This window comes from Protopterus annectens, chromosome 3.part1 (assembly GCF_019279795.1).
Source record: "Protopterus annectens isolate FY-2018-M chromosome 3.part1, PAN1.0, whole genome shotgun sequence".
Taxonomy (NCBI): domain Eukaryota; kingdom Metazoa; phylum Chordata; order Ceratodontiformes; family Protopteridae; genus Protopterus; species Protopterus annectens.
Window position 1 is genome coordinate 691,398,781 of NC_056732.1, and position 23,651 is coordinate 691,422,431.

Here is a 23,651-nt window from a genome sequence, read left to right on the forward strand (position 1 = left end):
AATGTGAAGTATATCAGTAACCATTTGTTAGAACTGTACTCAGGACATTGGTTTGTTTTCCAGCCATTTTAGAGGTACTGAGGCTGCAGAGTAGGCCAAAGGTCTAATACTGTGTGATAACTATGCACACATCTTTTATGGATATTTCCTTTGAGAGCACTTTTAACATCACATTGTTGTTTAATTAGCACATATGTAACTTAGCCTGTTTTTTTTTTTATTTTTAGTGGGGAGGGGGATGAGTTCCTGCTATGGCACAATTTAGAATGGACTGTTGTGTTGGTTGTGTGAGCATAAGTGAGTATCTGTTATGGCACTGCTACTCTCCATTTTTTGTGGCCACAGTGTTATTTGTTGACCAATGTGAAATATTAGAATTGTAAACAACTGCTGCATATTGATAGCCTTCCTGTACTGCTTTATCTGTACACAGTTTTTTTAATGATGTGATCCTTTTATGTGTTATCATTATTTTGTCTTTCAGAAAAAAAATGCCCGCCCACCATAGGGCACCATTCTCTGTTGCAGAAAATGACATCACGATTGATGCATTACGCCAAAATCATGCAGTCCTGATGCCCAGAGGCCGGGCCAATATGTCAGAACTTGCAGCCCTGTAGGATGAACTGTTATGAAAGGTTAATGCTACTGGTCAACACAATCACACCTATGACCAGGTGCGACACAGAGCCACTGACATGATTCATCCTGCAAGAAAGCATGCTGTTGAAGTTGCATGTGATTGTCAGGTCACCGGTGGTGGGCCTGCAGCAAAACAATTTCTCACTGCCACTTAGGAATTTCTGGCAAACATTACCACACAGGACAGCTCCCAACAGTCCATTAGTCACTGGACATGGGTGCCACCCCAGCATCTCAGGGGGAGCTTCCAGGTATGCTTTGCTTGATCCTCAGTCTAATAGTGTTGCTTTCATTCTGTACTAGTGTATCTAGTTTATATGTGTGTCAGGTTCTTTTTTTGGTGTTGGTATTTCAGATGGCTGGATTTTTAAGGTAATTTAGAGGTTGTCAGCCACATTCCTGTTAACACTGCATTGAATGTGGATATAGAATATTAAAAGTTTTACCCCCCTGTTATAATTTTAAAGGTGGTGCTGTTGCCATTACCTCTACCTTTACTTTTTTCAGGAGCCTCAAGAATCCACGCATATATGGCTCCAGCAGTCAGTAAGCAGAATACATTTATGTCACTAATTACGATATATGCCAACACATCTGCTAAAGTTTGTTCTCAAGCCTGCTGTATGGATTGCTGAACTGTCTGCATACGTGTCAACTGTACATATATTTGCAGAATGTCCAGATGTGTAACTCATACTTCTGTCCCATATTTAAGATCATAGTGATTGATTTGCAAACTACTGACAAGTCATTAAAGTTTTGAGACATTAAATAATGACAGAAATCCAAAATTCAGACTGCATACCCATCAGAAATGTAATGGTGAAGCAATATCTGTTATTGTACCACCTTTCTAGGTTTGTAAGGGCAATATGTCACAATGGTCCCTACTCTTAGGCTATTGTCCACCCCATTATTCATGGCTTTGCCCACATGTCTTGCTCTAAGAGTTTGAGCGGTATGAATATCTGTAATAGTGACAACACTGTAAATTGATTAACATATACTGCAGCATAATAGTGCAGATATTAATGTATTCCTGTTTTCCATCCTTTTTTCACTGGTGAACATGGCAGTGGTTCTGTTTCCAGTATGCCACCTGACGTCAGTGTCTCATCAGATTCTGATGATGATGGTGGCCAAACTGTGGCACAGCCGGAGATTCCAGAGGCTGATTCTGACACAAAGGTTGAAATCTAGCAAACTCACTCATTCTCACTGGACACGGCCACTATGCCTACACATAACCAGTCCACTAAGGCCAGAGACAATGGACAGCTGGATGGTGAGGACACTGACCAGAGAAGTGTGGTTACTGTGACTTCAGTGACTGTTGACACTGGCCATAGCCAAACTGTTGGCGAGGTGCCACACAGGCAGATTGATGGGGGAGCTCAGAGGCCTGCTGTCCCTCCCCAACCTGTTGCAGGTGTCTCATCACATGTCACCCAACATATGTTTAGGGTTGTCATGGAGGCACAGGCATATTCAGAAAGAAACTCCAGGAGAATGTGTAGTGTTCTAGATGCAGCACAGTCTGACATCTGTGACTGCCTCCACCATGTTGTTGATTCCCTGGATCATTTGAATAACACATTGGAACAGGATGTGCCTTGAGGGAGCACAGATTATCTGTCATAGAACATACATTGTCTGTGATGGAACGTCTGCTGGGAGGGAAGCATCGGCCTCATGGGTGTAGGTCAGCAACTACATCTGCCGAGAGCCAATTTGTCCGTGTTGGATCATGTTCCTGTAGTGGCAGTACATCCACTGCTCCAGCAGAGAGTGTGCTGTCCACACCCAGATGCATCAGGCCATGAGAACATAGTCCTGGATGCTCTGCTGAAGGGTGCATGTCCAGCAGACATCGGTCACCTTCAGGTAGTAGCACAGCATCTGACCTTGGGAGTGGACGTGCCAGTGCAACTACTGGCAGAGTCAGTTCTAGTCTTTGTGGGTGGAGATGATGAACTGGCAGCTCTACTATGCACAGCTCCCAGCTGTCCAACATACAGACAGGTAGGGCTAGCACTGAGCTTGGCTATGTTCATGTAGACACTTACACACCAATGTCACATTGAGGGCACTTACAGACACACACACAACATTTACATGATCCATCTTGGCTGCTTCCCTTGCTTACTCACACACATATTCACCAACCTTTTGTTTCAGCCTAGGCCTCTTGCACCCCCACACCCTGTGCAAGTGATGATAACCGTGCCACATCCCTATTGTCTATCTTTTGGATTCAGGGATACGAAAGGCTGCAGAAATACCTCACTAAAAGAATCATAGGCCTAAAGCAGATGCCCTATGCTGACCGTCTAAAAAAACTCCAGCTATACTCTTACTCTGTCGCATATCGTATACTCAGAGGTGATCTCTGCTTAACATACAAGGCCATGTCAATGAACAAAATATGCTGGAGGGATAGGTTCCTGACCCAGAGACTCCACAGACTCTGGAATAGACTGCCCATACATATCAAGCAGAGCGCCTCTTTGGCCCTCTTCAAAAGGAAAAATGACAATTGGATGGGAGATAGGAAATTCACCCCGGGCATCACGTCAGTCTCCCTGTTAGACAGGGGCCAGGTAAGTAAATATTGTGGGAAGAAATAGCCAGGGAATTGCTATGGCTAGGCTTGTATAGGCCCTAGGGCCAATAGCCTAGTACCAACCTATGAACTTATGTGTCTGATGCACAGAGTGACTATATTAATCTGAGTGTATTACCTCAATTTGTGTTGTTGATCCGATAATTCCACTTGTCACTTAGATTGTACACAGCCATTTAGACAGTTGCTAGCATAATCATTAAAATTCTTCATAGTGGACATTTTTGTATGGACCTGAAAGTCAGACAATTATATGTGTGTCATTAATATAGCTAATTTTTTTCTCGCTTTAAGGATTGTGTACTACATCTGTATGGATTCACATCCAAAGTCGACCCATCAGATTCAGAGCTCAGGACTGTATGTCAGCACATAAGACCAATCTTATCAGAACAGTAACACAGTATAATGTTCCTTTTTGAATGTACATTGGCAGAGGTTCATAATATCAGACCAGGGTATTTACCTGATGGTGCTTAGAAGCATTGTCACTATATCAAAATAGAAATTTTCTAAGGCAGACATTGTGCTTTGGCAACTATAAGTGTGCCACACAGCTGACACTAAACTTATCTTTATGTAGGCTGCTGACAGGGGCATCTGTACAACTCACTATACAATCAGCTATTAAGAAAAACTTTGGGATACATGCCTTTGCCTTAAGCACTGCTATGTTGAGACAGTGGTGATGAATTCTCTTATGTGTATTGTCTGTTTGCAGACTGATTGTAATTAGGATGTGTCTGCTGTTTAGGTTGGTTTGTGGGGGGTACCTGTGCACATGATGTTTTTTGCTGGGTGCATATTATGATTAGGAGACAAGGTGTATGAGCAAACAACCTGTTTAGTATTACTCTTCTGGAAGGAAGAGAGCACAAATTCAGGATTCCTTTTATAGGTAAAATTGTACTTCAGTGATGTAGGAGATATAGACTAATCATCTCCTCATGGCAACTATGCTAGCAGGGGAAACGGGGGGGGGGGGAATGAGAGGTGATAATGTGAGCTTTGAACCTGGTATCTGTATAGAGAATGCAAAAATGAGGGATATATGTGCTTTCACTGTTGTTTTCAGGTGACTAATCTATGTTGTGTACATTATGATGTCTTTCATAAGGTAGATCACTACCTGTGTTATTGATAGCTGTGTGTGTAAATTGCTGCTTGTTATGCAGCACAGGTTCTTACAGCTACATCTGCTCTGCTACATAGCAGCAAGCTGACTGTATTTGAAAGCAAGTGTACTGATGTTCCTGCATGGATGTGGGCAAACTGTTACAGCCTCGACACACAATCCAGAGCAGGTTATATGAAAGCACACTGTTAAAGGACAAACTGAGTCAAGACAGACTACACTTCAAATAGGTAATCCTACTGTACACCTCCACCATGAGTGTACAGATGTTTCACCTAAACAGACTTCATCTTCTTCTCCCTATTAATTTGGATAGTAGCATCTGCTTCCATTGCCACCCATCTTCTGCATCTTGCTCTGTCACACCACCCACCTGCATATCCTCTATCACCAAATCCATAAAACTTATTTTAGGTCTTTCTCTTTTCCTTTTACCTGGCACATCCATCCTTAGCATCCTACTCCCAATATACACAGCATCACTCATCGACACATGTCCAAACCAAGACAACCTCAGCAATCTGTTTTTGTCTCCAAACTGTAACAGCCGGCAGTATAATATAAGGTTATTACTCCTGACCATACTCTGCACACACAATGCAAATCATAACATCTGGAACTCTACAAACACCTGTTATGACTCCTGTATGTTTGTCAGTGACACCGTCTTCAACACATATGACAGAGCTCGTCTCACTACCATCTCAGAGACCTTCCCTTTTCACATTTATTGTTATGCATCGGACAAAAATCAGTCCTGACACCCTCCTCTATCCATGACACCCTGCATGCTCTCTTTTCTTCCCGTGTCCTCCACAATCGCTATTACTCTGAAATGCTGATCCACAGTATTTCACATCATATGCCTTCATTAACTGCACTCCATGCCTCCATGCATACTAAACATTCTTCTACCCTCCAGCCCTTTTACACACATATAGTCTGTCTTAGTTTTGCTGACCTTCATTACTCTCCCCTGGAGAGCATATCTCCACCTCTCCAGAATCTAATAAACCTGTTTCCTACTCTTAATACAGGTCGCAATATCATCTGCAAACGTCATAGTCCACGTGGACTCCTATGTGATCTAATGTGTCAACCTGTCCATCATCATTGCAAATAGATGTTGTCATGTTTGTGAATACAATAACATGAATGTCAATGTTGTCTATCCTACATAGGATGAGGTGACATCTACCCATGTATCAGGACAGTGTGTGAACATGGCCTGTCGTGATGTATACACATCCAGTCATGTGATATGACTTTTGACATCAGCAGAGTATTTTGGAGACAAGTGGATAGTGTATCACAGGCTGCTGTAAAATGCTCTGTATAACATCCACCAACTGCTCTCACACACACACACACACACACACACAAGTTGACTGTAGTGAGAATAGAACCCTTACCTATCTAAGCCTATAGACTTCAGATCACAGTACTTAATGCACGTGCCACAGCTGAAGTCTTCTTTAACCAGGGCTTCAGGTGATCGTGTGGGACAACAGTTTGTAGGACTGCTTAGACTAGATTTTTGTGGAAGTAGGAAAACAATGGGAATATATGCCATTTGTGAATTTAGATTGGAATACACACTTCCACTTTTGATTATAGACACACACACACACACACACACACACACACACACACACACACACACACACACACACACACACAAATACATTTGTTGGCAGTGAGATTACAATCTCTACCTATCTAAGTTTATGGACTACAATTCACAGTACTTGACACATGCACCACATCAAAATTCTGATCTAGGTAGAAGTTATACTAGATGACATAACCAAGACATGTATTGAATAACAGCTTGAGAGGTCTGCATAGTCACATTGCTTCATAGTGTCATTTGAGGCTATTAGCCTAGCAGACAAATACAGATTATTAGCCTAGATGTGTAACTGCAATACCCTTTTGGGTGATATTTTTCTGTTTGCATTTGGATGAGCAAGTCTGTGCGCACCAGCAATGGGCCTTGGCCATGAGGGAGCACACAACTTATGTATTACAACTTGTATATTTGTTGATATATGCGTTAAAAAATCAGGGTGACCCAGTGTTGTTGTGATTGTTGCTGTTATTGCTGGTGAGGAAACACATGGATGGCTTATCAATACATATACATATATTGTGCCCTCACTTTGCAATGTTTCCACATGTACTCTTAGGGGAGACATGGGTTCTGAAAATGATAGGGCAATATACCACTCAACTGTCCAGATGCTTGCAGAATGTCCAGAAGTTTGACTTATATATTTGGTCTGTTTCACACAAACTTGTGGTTTTCTGGAAAATTAATGGCAAATCATTGAGAGATGAGGTCTGTAAACAGTGACAGACATATTAATTTCACACATCATATCCTTCAAAACATTTATGGTAATGCAACAGCTGTTATTCTATCAGCTGTCTAATTTTTAAGAGCAATATTTGAGAGTGTCCCTATCTATATATGGAATTTAAACAAGGCAAAGTTGATAGCAGTATGGGACATAGACTCACAGTCTGTATAACACAAACTATTGCAAGTACACAGCAAAAACATCTGCTTATATCAGGATTAGAAGCCTCAACAGCAATACAGCTTCATCAGACAGGATGGTTGCTTTAGTCCTTTTGGCCACAAAAGCAGCTTGCCAGAACTGGGGTCATTCATCAGACAACAACATGCACAAAAATGTACACTGCTATTCATCACTTACCTAACACTCACATTGTATAATCAAATCTATTTTATTGTCCCTCAACTGTGATGCAGATTAACTGTGACACACACCCATCTACCATGGGTTGGTTGGTAGCATACATCACTTAATGTTATGGCAGTTATAGGGGGACCCTGTCCTGGGGGTTGGGGGATAAACCACATTTGCTGTTAGGATACAGACAAGTCTGAAGTCTGACACTGCAATGTGTAGCCTTGTTTTATAACTTCTCTCTTGAAAGATGTACCCAAGATTTGCTGCAGTAGGACTATATGAATGTTTCACGCATGAAGGCTACTGATTGCAAATGGACACGCAATATTACAATTGGGTCTGGTCACATGTTAATTTAATTACTGTACAAATAAATCACTATTTACTTGCATTATGCACCAAGTTCATGGATACACAGGATATGTAATAATACTCTACAGGAGTACATTGTAGGTCAAGGACCTACCATGCAAAAGCAGCGGTTGACACAATTTCAGTTTAAGGCTGACTCTGTTTGATGCAAGCAGTACACAGCCATTGAGTGGATAGGTACAGGTTGTGTAAGTTGCCTGACATCAATTTTAATATATGCATGTTTTGTAGGAGAAAGGTATTAGTCCTTAGGTCCCAAGTGGTCAGTGAATGTGCTATGCATTGTCTCTCAGCCAAAGCAAGGGCATACTGAGCACACCTATGGCTGCCTACAGGGACAGCAGCTTGGAGTTCCTCCTCTGAGTCCTCTTGTGACTGTGACTGTGGTGACCTAGGCAATGGTGGGGGGGATATGTGTCCCTTCTCATTGCTGACCTTGCTGCAGCTGTTTCAGCAGGATCAGACTGTGGAGCATAGCACATACTGTGTATATTTGTGTACATGTGAGTGCAGTATAATGCAAGGCTCCACCAGATATATCTAGGTACCCGAGCCATGACTTCAGAATCCCCAATACACATTCTTTTGTTCCTAGTCTGTGTGTGTGCCTCATTATGGCATTCTTCCATGTGTGTGTGTGGGTGTGTGTGTGTACATTTCTGAAGGGTGTCATCATCTACAGCTCCAGGGCATAGCCAGCATCCCCCAGCAGATGGCCCTGTGGGATGTCTCTCCTAGCAAACATCTGGTACAGCTGTGATATGTTACAGATATGGGAGTCATGGTAACTGCCAGGATTGCCAGCACACACATTTAAGATAAACCCTTTGGCACTGGGCACTGCACATGAGTTGACAGTTGATAGATTGTGATTAATGTAGATTCTACCCTGCTCAATTGGTGGTGCCTTGAGGTGTACAGGAATGCAATCTCTGACATCCAGTACTTCAGGGTAGTGTGCTACATGGTAGAACTGTTGCATATTGCTGGCACTCTCCTCAGGGGAAAGTGGGAAAATATGTGTTCAGTAGCATGTATGAGCATAGCATCCAGAAACTGGTGGAGTAAACTGGATAATGATGCCTGTGACAGCCCCATCATGTTCCCAGTTAGTCTTTGAAAAGTACCTGTAGCTAATATCCTAAGGGCTTCACATATCTTATTTCCACTTGGATGGGCTCCCCTTGGTTTGCTCTGGCTCTGAGTTTAGGGTGGCAGAGCTCACTGAGTTCTTGTAATATGCCCCTCTCCACCCTGTAGCGCGCTATAATCTCCAGCTCATGTAGCACCTAGAAGGTTACCCTGGGCCTGAACACTCTTCTCCTTTACAGCCTAGGCCTAATGTCAGCAGCACCAGCAGCACTGAATTTAGCATCTAGCACATACAGATGTAGAATAGCTGCAGCAGTCCCTAGCATTATCTCAGTTAAAATTTCCCAGTCCCTACTCTAATGGTCTTGAAGTGTCAAGGGAAAACCAGAATTTAGGCCGAATACATACTTTATATATTTCTGGAGTAGGTCCATCACGTGGGATTTGCTAATTAACTTGCTGTTCACCTGCTTAGGTTGTAATTAACATGATTTAAAAAACCTGCTTAAGTGCTCAGTACTGAATAAAATTTAACCTGGAAGATGAGTAAAATGTGTATGGGATATGCAGTATTCAAACTCATGATCATGTGTACACCAGTGTTATACTTACACCTCTTGCCTCAAGTATATGCTGCAATGTGACAACAGTACAAGAAAAGTTTCCATAGCCTGTACTAGAACCGAGAACCATCTGCACCTCCAGACCTATAATTAACAGCTGTCACCACACAAGTATTTACATAAGATCTCCTATATCACCATTCATTGTTAACTTGACTGTATTAGCTTAGCGCAGCTTCGCTTACTGGGTTTGAGCAATGCCCAACACTCTGAATTGAAGATATCCAGTTTTTATTTTAGACTGTCTGGCTCATGTCTGCTGTATGGGTGGCCATGGCATAGCGCAGCTTCACTTAATGGGTTTGAGTGATGCCAAGCACTCCTAAATGAATGTATCCATTTTCAATTTTAACCTGTCTGGATCATGACTGCTGTCCTAAATTTAATGTGTCCAGTATCCATTTTTGGGTGTCTGGGTTATGTCTACTACCTGGGTAGTCTGACATCGGTGCGCATAGCCAAAACCATTTGCTGCAAGTGCCACATCGCGCAAGTTTACATGTTTTTAAAAAATATAAAACGTAACATTAAACAATTACACATACAATATTATTTATGAATGATCACTGTCAAAATGTAGTTCCAACAACTGATAGAGACCAAAGCCAAAAATATAAAAATCCAAAACATAAAAATTGGCAAGACCACCACAGCTGATAGGACTGTTCTTTAATAAAAATATAAAAACATAAAAACAGATCAGATAAGAGCTTTCACGATGTTTCACCAACGCTCCTTCAGATCATACAAAATAGTCACTCAGTGAATGCTTTATAACAAACAGTCAACCAATGGCTGTATTATTTCAATCACGTCTAACCAATCACAGTTCTATATCAATTTATGTCCTCATAAGGCTGGTTTAAGGGGAACACACCCATTAAGACCCAGGTATCTATCAGCCTGCATCCTTAAGATCCATTTTAATTCAGCAGTCTCTGTAACATTAATTCAATCACCCCCTCTGTTATTCATTTGTATGCACTGAAGTACCCTAAAAGCAAAACTATGACTTCTATTATCCTTGATGTGCTTTGCTAAGGCATTATTTTCATTGCCTGTTCTGATAGTATGTAAATGTCCAAAGATTCTATCTTTCAGTTTTTTGTGGTACAAAGACACTAGGCTGTTTAAGTTGTGGAGCAGTTAAGTTATCAGTTTTACCATCAAAAATTAGTTTAAGAGCTAAATTATAACAAAACAGCCATAAGTCAAGTAAAGTATCACTCACATTGGATGAAACAGCAGGAATAAAGTTCAATTCCTTGTTTAATACACCCTCACAATATATTCATAAACTCAGATTTGGTATTAGATATACCAATGATATAGGTCCACTTTGCGATATTACACAGAAGAATTGGAAACTTTTAACGATTGACATAGTCCCTGTTTCTCATACAAAAATTGTTTGAATTTGTAAAGACAGTTGTGAAGTGGTCAGCAGCCAGCCTGTAGATGTACAAGACCCCCCCCCCACTCGGATAGAAAAGGTACTTATATGTGTCGAAATTGCAGGGCCTGTTCTGTCATTACCAAGGAACAGATTTTTAGACACCCTCATCTTAATTTCATCTTTCAACCTAGGTTTTATGGTGACTGTTGTACCCAACATGTCATTTATTTAGCTACCTGTCAGTCCTGCTGCGGTTTCTATGTTGGCAAGACCAACAAAAAACTGAAAGATAGACTCTTTGGACATTTACATGTACGACATGGTTGACAGACCACAATGCTTTGCCAGAGGTGGCCTGCACCTGTGACCCCTGGGATTCTGGATACTGGCTAAGGCTCTTGCTGCCCCTATAGTGCCTTTTTAGGCAAGGTTCAAATGACAAATTCACCACCGTAACAGGAACAGGCAAGCAAAAACTGAGAGTAATGCTACTCAATGCTAGAAGTCTAAATCTCAAAATGCACTCCCTTGAGGCACTCCTTAAAATGGAGAACATTGATATCTGTGCAGTGACTGAGACCTGGTTCAAGGCTTCAGAGAGCACCCCTGCATTACCAGGCTATAACTCATACCACACTTTTCGGCCACCTAACCTGGACCGGAACACAAAAGGCGGAGGTGTGTCCATATTCATTAAGAATATCCACACCTCCAGGCTAGTTGGTTAGCAAAATGCATCCGAGGTTATCCAAGTGCAACTAACTCTGGGCAAAACTGTAATCCTAATTGTAGCTTGCTACAGATCCCCCACCATGCCTCAGGATTCCCACTTCTCTATTCTTGATATACTGGAAAATATTAGGGTTCAACCAAACACCCTAATAATGGGCGATTTCAACTACTCCACCATTAACTGGGAAAACTACTCATGTAACAACTCCTTCATTCAACGCTTTCTGGAAATCATAAATTCCAATGCCCTGGATCAACTTATCCACACCCCCACCAGGGGCAACAATATCCTAGACCTTGTCATTACCAACATGAGTGACCGGTGTTCCACACCTGAAGTCAACTCTTCATTGATCAGATCCGACCATAAGCTAATCACACTAGATATCCACATCCCGCCCCCAAAACCCCATTAAGGAAATCACAGTAAAAAAATTCTCCAAAACCAACTTCATACTTCTTAAGACAGAAGTGGTGAACTTCATGACACCCATGCAGATGGACAATACAGTTACATCTGCTGAATCCTACACAAATGCAATCTATAAGCACTTACACGAGTGCATGGATCATGCTACCCCAAACAGAACCAAGATGCAATCCTCCAAAAAAAGAAGCCAATCTGGTGGTCCCCTGCCATAAACAAACTCTACAACAGAAGAAAGAAACTGTTGCAAAAGAGAGTAGAATCCCATGAGTGGAGGAGTTCCCTGATCAGCCTCAGTAAGAAGCTGAGATCCCTTATAAGATCCTCCAAAGCTAGCTATGAAAACAAAATCGCCACTGATTCTAGGTACAACCACAAAGCATTCTATAGCTATGTCAAGAATCTCAATGGCAACACCCAGATCTGCTCTGAGTTACAGCACAATGGCACGAAAATTACAGAACCAACTGATATTGCCAACGTCCTGGCAGATAGGTTCAGTGATATCTTTACTCCCCCTCTCACCCTCTAAAGGGCTTATATCTATACAGGAAGAATGCAAAGTCCCTGTAATCACAACTATGCAGGTAAAAGCTGCCCTCTCTAAAGCCAAAAACACAGCATCCATTGGACAGGACAACATCCCAGGCTGTGTTTTACACAAACTTTAGAACAAGCTGGCTCCCCACCTAAGCAACATGTTCAATCCTAGTCTCACATCAGGCTTTGTGCCCACTGAATGGCGCACAGCAACAATTATCCCACTCCACAAAGGGGAGCCAACACTGATCTCGGGAACTATCGCCCTATTAGCCTGACGAGCCTGGTCTGTAAGGCCATGAAATGTATCATCATGGAACTCATAAACAAAGACATTGGTAACCTCCAAACTCTGGACCCCACCCAGTTCGGGTTCGTGAAAGGCAGATCATGCCTCCTGAACCTGATCGACTTCTTTGAGGCAGTCACCAAAGCTGTAGACGAGGGTAAGGTGGTTCACACAGCCTATCTTGACCTCACCAAGGCTTTCAACACCATCCCCCATTCTGGAATTATAGCTATACTCACTAAACTGAGAATAAATCCCTACGTCACAAGATGGGTTGCCAATTGGCTCACTGACAGAACCCAAAAATGTTGCAGACTCCAAATCTGACTTTAAACCAGTGACAAGTGGAGTACCACAGGGTTCAGTCCTGGGACCTCTCCTGTTTGATATCTACTTCTCTGAAGTACAGGCTAACACAGAAGGCCTTTGGCTAACGAAGCTCACAGATGACTGCATACCAGGAGCCATAGTTGAGTCCCCAAATGATGTGGACATCCTACAGAAGGGTCTCACTGAGACAGATGCCTGGTGTCAGAGCCAGGGCCTCAAGCTCAATGCCAAAAAGTGCATTGTCATCCCCTTTGGTAAAAACTCTGTACCCATGAACTACCACATAGATGGCAGTCTACTTAATGCCGAAAGTGTGATAAGAGACCTGGGGACCCAGGTGGACAGTAGTCTCTCCATTGATAATCTCATCGCCACAGTAGAAAGGTAATCCTTTCTATGTGGCACACCTCATCACAAAAGGGTTCCCATCTAGGTAAAAAGACGTCATTGTTCCCCTCTACTCGATACTCATTAGACCCATTATAGAGTACAACACCCCTTTTGGAATGTACCTCACAAGACATATGCAGCAGCTGGAAAGGCCACAGAAGTACCTCACAAAAAGGATTACTGGCCTCAAACAGATGCCCTACACTGACCGTCTCAAAAAACTCCAGCTTTACTCCGTAGCATATCGCCTACTCTGAGGTGATCTCTGCTTAACATATAAAGCTATGTCAAACCCAGAGCTGTTGGACACACTACACCTAAAGAAATACCAATCCCTCTGAGCTACACGCTCTAGGGACCTAAACCTTGTCACCACAATAAACAGGACATGCTAGAGGGATAGATTCCTTTTCCCCGTAGACTTCCCATATTCTGGAACAAGCTACCCATCTATGTCGAGCAAAGTTCCTCATTAGCACTCTTCAAGAAAAATCTTGATAAGTGGATGGGAAATAGGAAATACACCCTGTGGATCACTTCTGTGGATCTGCTCAACAGTGGGAAAGGAAAATAACTTTCTTGGGTGGCGTAAGCCAGGGAACCTTGTTGGCTAGACTTACTTGGGCCCTTGGGCTGATAGCCTAGTACCTACCTATGAACATAGCTTGGGTGCTACCTTGTAAATGATATAGTATTTAACAGAACACTAAATCATGTTGACTCTACTTCCCAACAGAGGATTGTCACTATCAATGTAAATTAAACATTTGTTCAGTAAACCAGACTTATTACATAAAATCTCTTATATTCAGTTTCAACAGTTATTCTCCTGTGTTGCAGAAAAAGGCTTGTGTAAGAAATAAGGCTGCAAGATGTAAAAGCCATGAGTTACACTGCAACAAATTATCCGTCACCATGTTGAAAAGGGTGTGTCTTACATTTTAAATCAATAATACTTCTGCAGTTCAAGACATCAACACCAAGTAACTCTCAAAATCCTCTACAGACACAATAAACATTATGTGTTGTCATCTAAAGAAAATAAAATTTACCTGTGGAAGGGTACAGAATATGTTTGTGTCATTAAAGCCACTTTCATTTTTTTCAGAATATCTATAAAACAAAGTCTTTGGAGTATAGTACAGGGTAAATTCAATAGGCAGAAAAAAGTATATTTTAAGAGGATTAGAGCATAATTCATTATACAGTGCACATCTGGATAAAATGAAACAAAATAATCATATTTATATAGTGTTTTTCTTATTTCAAAGGGCTTTACTCTCACAACACTTTAAGACTGGTAGTGATTGAATAAATGTTTATTGGTACCACCACTATACATACAGTCACCCATGTCAGCCTGGAGATTGTGCGCATTAATGTAATGGAAAAGAGCTGGTAACCAAGACAGCTACAGCAATGGATTTGTTTCCTATTGCTGGGGCAACCACCATTACATCACAAACACCAGAAATGGTATAAGGAACATTGGTTTAACATTTTATCTGAAGGATAGTATAGCCCAGTATAACACCCCTTAAGCCACATTCAGATAACAGTTTTTCAGGTATGACCTCAATTCTCTGAGGCAGGAACCCACAACCTTCAGGTTCAATTGTGAGTATGCCACTAAAGGTAACACACTAAGTAATGTTATTTTTGTATAAAATACATAAGGGTACTCTGTATAATCTCACTGTATGACAGTGATACATTAGCAAGGGAAGTCATTTTCAAGTAAACACTGCAGATGAAGATCTAGGAAGCACTGCTTCTCAGATATGCAGTTAAGTATTCCCAAGCAGCAGACAGTCACAGGCAGTATCTTGATGACTCACTTTTTTAAATCAGTAATAATACAATTAAAGTCTAGAAACAATCAGTATAAGAGGCCCAACAGGATGTGATACTGATGTTTAAAGTATTGACTGCATGTAGCTGTCTCAGATTAACTTTCTCCTGAGACCTGCGGGAACAGAAATAACATGGGACAGCCTAGAACATATTTTACTATATGCTTATTCAGTAAAATGCACAAAAGACTGAAAAGAAAATTAATGAAATTCAGGGGCAGCTAAATAACAAATACATGCAGAAAAATAGTGTAAGTTAGACCTCCCTAGTTTTATTATAGTTCATAAAACATACAACTGACACTAACAGATGACTGAATTAATGTTTCACTTTGGAAACGGCTATCAAAATATTAAATAAGCAATGAAGCTTCGCTGAATCCTTTCATTATTTCTTATCATATAGTATTTTATATATTAGGTAACAGCACGTGAGACACACTTAATCCAACTGGAGAACATTTACCCCTTGTGAAGAGAAAAACAAATCTATATTATTCCTTAATGCATTTGCTGAAAGCAGTCCCTACCTAGTTTTGGTAATCATCTTGGGAAACCCTATCTTGATTCTTTAAAACACAGTGCCATTCAAACTACAGTATTAAAGTAAAATGTCACTGTAACACTTTAGTCTAACACAGTGAAACATCTCTTTCCAATGCATAGGTTTAGTTAAGTGATTTGGATGTATCTCACATTTGTAATAAAATACTGTTCCCTTATATGTCCTAAATCTGTTTTGCTACATTACAATGCACATATTCTACTATAATATATATCATCTGTTTAATTGTGGTCAGTATATAATGTGCATGACTTGAAATCAGTTTTGAAATCAGTAAGACCTCCCAGAAGGAGGCTGACATGTCTGAACTGCTGAAGCTGCTGGTAATGGTTTGCATAAAGATGGAGGGAGTTGATGGGCAGAATGGAATATTAGTTGAGTAGAGATGTCGGAAGGAAGGGTTAAAGAGCAGAATGCTGGACGAAGTGCTGAGTAAGGCTTAAATATGAGAAAGAGATGGAGAAATTAAGACTTAACTGGGAAGTTAAAACAATGTATTTTTCTAAAGCTACCTGGAATATGTTGTTAAAGAGCACAAAAAGATAGAAACTGCTAACCATAATAAGGTATCTATATATGCACTGGGTTCTCAGGTGTTTTAGGACACTCTTGTAGATTTCTCAGACCTTGAGAGTATGGAAATGTAAGTCTTGGAAAGTCAAGGCAGGTTTTATATATATGTATATATGTTTTGAGACTGCTCATGGGTAAGGCAAATTTGGGAAGCTGTATGGTAGAATGGTCAAAATTTTTCAATCCTACAATACCAGCACACTGGGAGTTTAGTTTGCTAGGGATAGATGGGGAACAGATAGTGTAACAGTACTACTGTTGGGGGGATGGTAATGAACATAATTACCAAAGGAATGAAATGGGTGTTTGAATGGAACACAGAGATCACAAGGGTTAATAATATGATTACATATTATAGGCCTCTTAGTGTACAAAGTGATAGAGTAGGCAAGAAGAGAGTAAACAAGGAATGAACAAGTGTATAGGTATTCTACCAGCAGACTCTTAATTTAATATAAACTTAGTCTGAAAGATTGTTTCAAAGAAAATTGAATGGCGATACCTCTGAAGGCTTAAGGGGTTGGGAGAGTTGGAACTTAATGATATTGTTTTGCATGGTCAAAACTTTTCAATAGGACAGTACCATAGGATTGTAAGAGGTTACTAGGCTAATGGACCTAGGCCTCTTACATGCATAGCCAATTTAAATCTTGTTTCCAAGAGTGTCTTTTACAAGCCAACACTGAATCAGCACATATTACCCCTATCTAAGTGGGATACAGGTGGAACCCCCAGGGTGAATGCACAGTTTCCCATGCCATCTTCCAAATTACACTTAAATAGGGTCAATGAGGGACTCTGCTCACTGGAAGTTTATTTTGCTAGGGATATGTGGGAAGATCTTGCAAGGATGGAAACAGATAGTGTAATAAAACTATTGTTGAGGGGATGGTAATGATTATAATTGCCAAAGGAATGAAACAGGATTTTGAATAGAAGATGGAGATCACAAAGATTAATAATATGAAGACATATTATAGGCCTGTTCGTGCACAAAGTGATAGGGTAGGCAAGAACAGGCTAAACAAAGAATAGGTAAGGTACAGGCATTCTACCAACATACTCTTAATTCAATATAAGCTTAGTTTGAAAAGTTCTTCTAAATAAAATTCCATGGTGATATCTCCGAAGGATTAAGAGGGTGGGAGAGGTTTGGAATTTACTGATACTGTCTTGCATGATAAGAATGTTTTGTACTGCAATTGCTTTGAAAGGTCATATAACATTGTTATGTTTTGTATATAAATAAAAAAATTAATAAAGAAAATATATATATAAAAAAAAGATTATCTGTTCAGCTTCTGCTACAGCTCTAGTCCTCTTTTTTTTTTCACAAAAGCTTCCTGTTTTCTGTGATGTCACATGGAGGAGGAGGAGGGAGGAGTCAGTCATCTGGCTATCCTAGCCTTTCAGACAGCAGTTGACTCCTGCTGAGAAGTTAAAAACAGCTGGGCTTTTCTTCTTGTTTCGGCAGTTATCTACTTGGCAGTAACAGCGAGATAAGGAGAGGTACTGACAACTTCATGTCTGTAATTATGCATCAAATTACTCTGACATGAATACACAGTGAAACAAAAGCTTGCAATATTCATTATAATGTAAATGGCTTAATTTCAAATGTGAACTGAATCAAGTCTTGCACTGAAAGTTTGCTCTGTTTACACTATGAGAACTATTTAGTTTGCATTACAAATTTGTGAGCTGTATCCTTCCTCCATCTCGTCTCTGTCCATATTTAACTACCTGTTTGTTCTCCCAGGTACCATGCCTGCATATCCCCCAGATCCCCCAGTTGCTCCTGCCAGGCTGTCTCTAATCTGACACTAGTGACATGTAGAGCCTTAGATTCTTGAGGAGTTGACCTTATAGTGCACATTATTAATGCTTGAAGAGTGAGGGATCACATAGGTAGACAAGAAGCACAGTAAGGTACCTATCATGTGTGTGGCACCCAGTTAACAGTCTCAGGTCATACTATCCACAGGCCTGGCTCCTGGGAAAGACTGAACCTGATCACAAGGATTTGGGGAATTATAAAGCTATCAGACTCAGAACCACATGAGTCAACATTAAACAACTTGGGGATCTAAAGAAAACCAGCACCTAGTTATTCCAAACTACATATTTCAAAATATTCAAAAAGTTTGAGATAAATTTTTAATAGAACTTATCTTAGCTACCTCTTTGTGAGGAGCTTTATCCCCTCCCCTATAATGTAACATTTTCTAAGACTGCTGCATCTTATGATAATATAGACGCTCCCTTAGAAGGGTTTCATTTTTTGAGAAAAAAAAGTCACTTGCAGTCTTTTACATTGTGAGCTAATATTTTCCATTTTTTTTCTGTGTATTCACATTATCTTTTATTTATCAAATTTCTAGTCTATAAAGAATTTGCTAAAAGCTTTCTAATACAGCAACTGGCTTCTGCAGTGCATTCAAGGGTCAATGGTGCAGCTATTTGTGCAAGATGCATGACACAACATTTTCCATTTCAAATGAATCTTGTTATGTATATTGAACATTCAGTTGAAATCTCTTCTATTCATTCTCATTTGGAAGAGAGTCATTAGTTGCAAAAAATAGATCTATTCTAAGTTAACTCTTCCTGGTGTCGATAGCTGTATGAAGACCAAATCTTTATATGAAAAGTAGTAACCCTTAATAAAAAGTCCTTGTGGTGTGTTCTGAAGGATGGCAGAATGTACTATAATTTTATCACAAAGTACTTCATATGTCATTTTGAATTTCTGAGATTTTTATATAATCCTTTCCTGCTCTATTTTCAAAATTCTTAAATGTTTCTTCTGGTTTTTCACATCCTTCAACTTGTTTTGTAAAGATGAAACACAATCTGACTTGTACAAAGTTTCCTTTGCTCTCAATTTTATACTAAGTGCTCATGAAAATTTTACCGCTGAATTAAGTTTCTGAAGCTTAACCAGTATACAATCAGAAACTGAAATAGCAGAATATGTGGATGAAAGAATTTATTATAACAGAACACTTTTTCTCAGAGAAATCTACAGCTTGACTGACTTTCTCTAAAATATGTCACCATAAAAAAGTAGTCTATTTTGTTACAAATCTGTTTTTAACATGATGTATCATGTTAACTTACTTTGCTATGTGAACAAATTGCAGACCCCAAAAGTTTCCAGGTACCACCTCTTCGGTCCATGCGCAGCATACGTAGTATCTGAAGAAATCGCAAACTTCTTAGTGATGTTGCCAGTACATTGCTTTGATTTTTCCCTACAGCTACCACTGGCACTGAGGCAATCAGCACAAATATATCTGCAAAAACAAAAACAATCACAGGATCAAGTTTTGGTTTCAAAGAATAACATTTTTATTTTAAAATCATGGTAATGCTAACTACCTTTTATAATACAGTTTACATACATTCACATAATTTGCAGCTACTCAGTTAATCATACCATCTTTGATGATATTTGTTGTTTACTGAGGGGCATTAAGAGTACAGAGTTGGGAGACTAAAGGCCCCTAACACTAAGGAAGTAGAAATTCAGTCTACTAAGATGCACATAAATGGGAGAAGAAGACTGGACAGATGAGAAGTATGAAAAACAAAAAGTTTGACAAGGCATCAAACTGCAAGTTTCCCTTAGTGGTCTGGATGTGCAAGGTAATGGAATTTCAAAAGCCAGTGGGGATACGTACTGTGACTGATAATGGGTACCTTCTCTTTGCAGAATAGTAAGCTACAGGGCATATGTGTTCCATGGCAGTCAACACAGGTTATCGCTATCAGTTATGAGGAAATTATGAAGGAGAATATTAAACGGGAAAAAGATACTTTACCTAAGGACATTTCAGTATGGGAGGGTGAGAATTTTGGCTGTAATGTATGACTGGTTAAGCTTAGGATTCTTCTCTTTTTTTTTGATCGGTCTGCAGGGTATGGCATCTGTCTTCTCTGTCCTGTCTTATATTTAACTTACTTTGTAGCAGCTCTTGCAGCATAGAATGATAACGCACTAACTGCAGTTCTTGCAACCCAACTTCAATTAGCTGCTTGGGAGATTAACAGATCTAGCAAGGAAGGATAGACATGCCATCCTGGTATAAGAAGCATGCTAAAAGGGTGGTTCTTTTGTGCCCTGGTGGAGACTGGGAATCGGAGAGATCACTAGGCTGAGATGTGCTGGTTAGCTGAAAAGGTGTGACTGGCTGCTCTAGGGCCCAGGGCAGGTATGTTCTCATGGGTTGTACCTTATTGCACCCTAAGCCTCCCAGAACATCCATGTTGCGGAAGGAGTAAAGCTTCGAAAAATATCTGGCACATGGTTGACCCATGTAGTGGTGGTGGCCTCCAACTCTACTCCTCTGCCTTCTCCCTGACTATTTTGTCTCACCTTCTAACTTTCAGTCAAGGATAGCTGCAGCATGCCTATGTGTTTCTAGTGTTATACTGACTCCATTGTACTTTAGCTTTCTACAATTACTTGGTCAGAATGGATGGTGATGGCTTCAGCATCTTTCTTCAATAATAATCTGGCTGAGTTATGGCCAATGATGCTGAAGTTGTGCAGTTATCTTTTACTCCCACTTAATGTATATGTTCCTTGCCTTGTTTATTCAAGATTAGTATAAGATTTGGGGGCTTGTTTACACTGCTTCCCTAATAAATAGGATTTTTTTTGCTTTTACAATATTTTGTATTTCCGTGATGCTTTTACAAAATTTACTGAAGTGTTTCAATAAGAACATTTGCTTACTAAGTGCTGAAGTAAATACATTTGCACTTAAACTCACCTGTGTTAGTTCACATACTAAACAATTGATTCTTTATATCATTGTATCAGTATTCTAGCTGCCTCCTTATTTTGTATCTGCCCTCATTCAAGCTTGTGTTCTGACCCTACAATCCACCCTTCTCCTTGCTTTCATTTTCTGTGCCCCTTCTTTCATAAGTCTGAGGTATGCTCCCATGTTCTCTGTGCTGACCCTACATCATAGTTTCAGCCACAAAGATACACCACTCTTCATCAGTCAACCTGTCACAGTAGCATGAATCACTATAACGTAAAGGGTTATGATTGGGTGACCAATTATAACCATATTATTATGTGCGCGAGACATAAATGTCAAGAAATCACCTTGAGAGTGAAGCAGCAATTGATGAAGGACTGATACTGCATGCTGCTTATCTTAACCCTGACAAGACATTGGATGCTATTCTACACAAAGAAATAAGTGACAAATCTAAACATGAAATGTAAATGACAGCTGACACCAAGGCACATGGAAATAAAGTCCTGACTGCAACCCACACAGATGTCCTGAGATTAACTAGCAATCTGGGCACTGGAATAGCCAATGAGGGAAGATGGAAGTGAGCAGCTGATGCTAGTCTGTCCATCCGGGAGGAAGGAAGAAAGTGGCCCAATTGTCTGCAGTACTGGCACATATCAAAGGAAAGGTGCAGGTCATGCAGCATCATGGACTGAAGATGATTGAATGATACTAGCAAGCCATTCATGATAGTTTTCATCACTGCTTGTGCAGGAGTGTACATGCTTTATGAGGAAACTTTGCTGCCCACTTTGATGACGTGCTAGCTGCCAGGTCGTGTGTTTGGGACCCTACAGTAAATGCCCGCATGCAATGCATTTTGGATGATCCAGCTTCAATAGGAAGGCGTGCTGGGTAATTAACCAACCTGGGGAAAATGAGAAACCTCTCTTAATTTTAGAAACCCCCCCCCCCCATGTGGGGTAGAGTGACACTGGACCCAAAAGCCACTAAGATGACAGTGCTCCTTAATCAGTAGGCCTGCTGATGAACAGACGTGGGTAATGGATGAAACAGACTCAATGGCTGTCTGCATGCCTGGATGACAGATCCCTCCTGTCAGGTTTGCCCCTGCCGGAAGAATCAGAGAGACAGTCAGTATAACTCGAGACTTGTTGGTAGGGCATGGAGGGGAAAAGTACATAGAAGAACAATGCACTAAATATTAATCAGTGTGGAATTCAACAGGTAAAATACTGATTAAGCAACTTGACAGAAGATTGTGTGGGACGCTACCTGTTTATCCAGATAGGGGTTACCAGTTGTGTTCCAGTGTTCTGTGTGGAACTGCTACTATCTAATTGGATCATTTTTTGATATGAATGTAGGAAATGGGCTCTGGATAGAGAACTATTCTGATGACTGCAGACTGGATAACATAATCACTTCAACAAAAAATGCCAGTTTTCTAAGATTATCTACAGAAAGTACATACCTGGAGTAATAATAATAATAACCACATATTTAATGTCAATAAATATAGTATCATGAAGCTATGCAAAAAAGGCATACATTATGATTACCAAATAATTGTTCAAATTATAAAAATAAATAAATGGACAGGTATGAAAAAAGAAATTAACAAAATCATTAACCTCTTAGCTGTTTTTTGTTATTTTGGCTTTAATATATAAATGCACACATCTCCAAAATGATTCAACATTTCTTCAAGAAATGTTCGGAGAATGTTTCAACCATAATTATCTATGAAACTGTATTACAGTGGTTCTTACCCTCGAAGACAAAGGCTTAAATGCATCTTGAATTTTAAAGATAAAAATCAATTTTAACATAATGTTTATGCCTTAGATTATATACAAATAATATAATCACCTATACTCAAATGTATGTACTTGTTTTATGTCTGAAATCACACAAACATTATTACATATTCTTGTTTTTGATAGCTTTTGTTTATTTTACTCTAAAAAGAACTGAAAGATGCACTCTTGTTTTCTGCTGTTTTGCAAATGTTGCACCCTGTCAATTTCTAAAAGTCATTCAGCTTTAGAAATGATAATGGGCCAGACTCAGGAAGGCTTACACGGAGTTCAAGAGTAGTGTAAGCCTCCTGTAAGCCTCCTGATTCAGCAACAGCCCAAATCTCCGTAAGAGACAGCTAACACGCCTCTTACACGGAGTGGAAATGCTCAATACCTCATTTGCAGCTCCAAGATATGCAAATGAGGTATGTGAGCGATCCACGGTTTCAAACCAGTCCGTAACGGACGTAGTTGCAGAAATGTACTCAGCTGACAACTGAGTACATTTCTGCAAATTAAAAACGGAGCTATGTCAGCTCCAAATAAAGGGTGCATTTGTTACATTACATGCCAATGGCCAAATATGTGGCCATTGGCATGAAAAGTGTTGCAAAAAGTTATATAACTTTTTTTTCACGGGATTTATGTGTTAAACTGAAGCGCACACGCCGCAAACGGGGTGCGCCACCTAAAACTGAAAACCGAAGCTTATAAGCCCACAATTGTGGGATTTATGTATTACATGAAATGTCAATGGAGGGACTTGCAG

The 23,651-nt window shown here is 40.2% G+C and overlaps 1 protein-coding gene across 1 annotated transcript in view; it reads right to left on the bottom strand.

The window, feature by feature from the left end:
• Window positions 1-23,651, bottom strand: part of KCNQ3 (potassium voltage-gated channel subfamily Q member 3) — a 1,103,931-nt gene that overhangs the window by 903,647 nt on the left and 176,633 nt on the right. Inside the window, exon 4 of the mRNA XM_044066246.1 lies at window positions 19,423-19,598. Coding sequence (XP_043922181.1) covers window positions 19,423-19,598 — 176 coding nt within the window. The remainder of the gene's footprint in view (window positions 1-19,422; window positions 19,599-23,651) is intronic.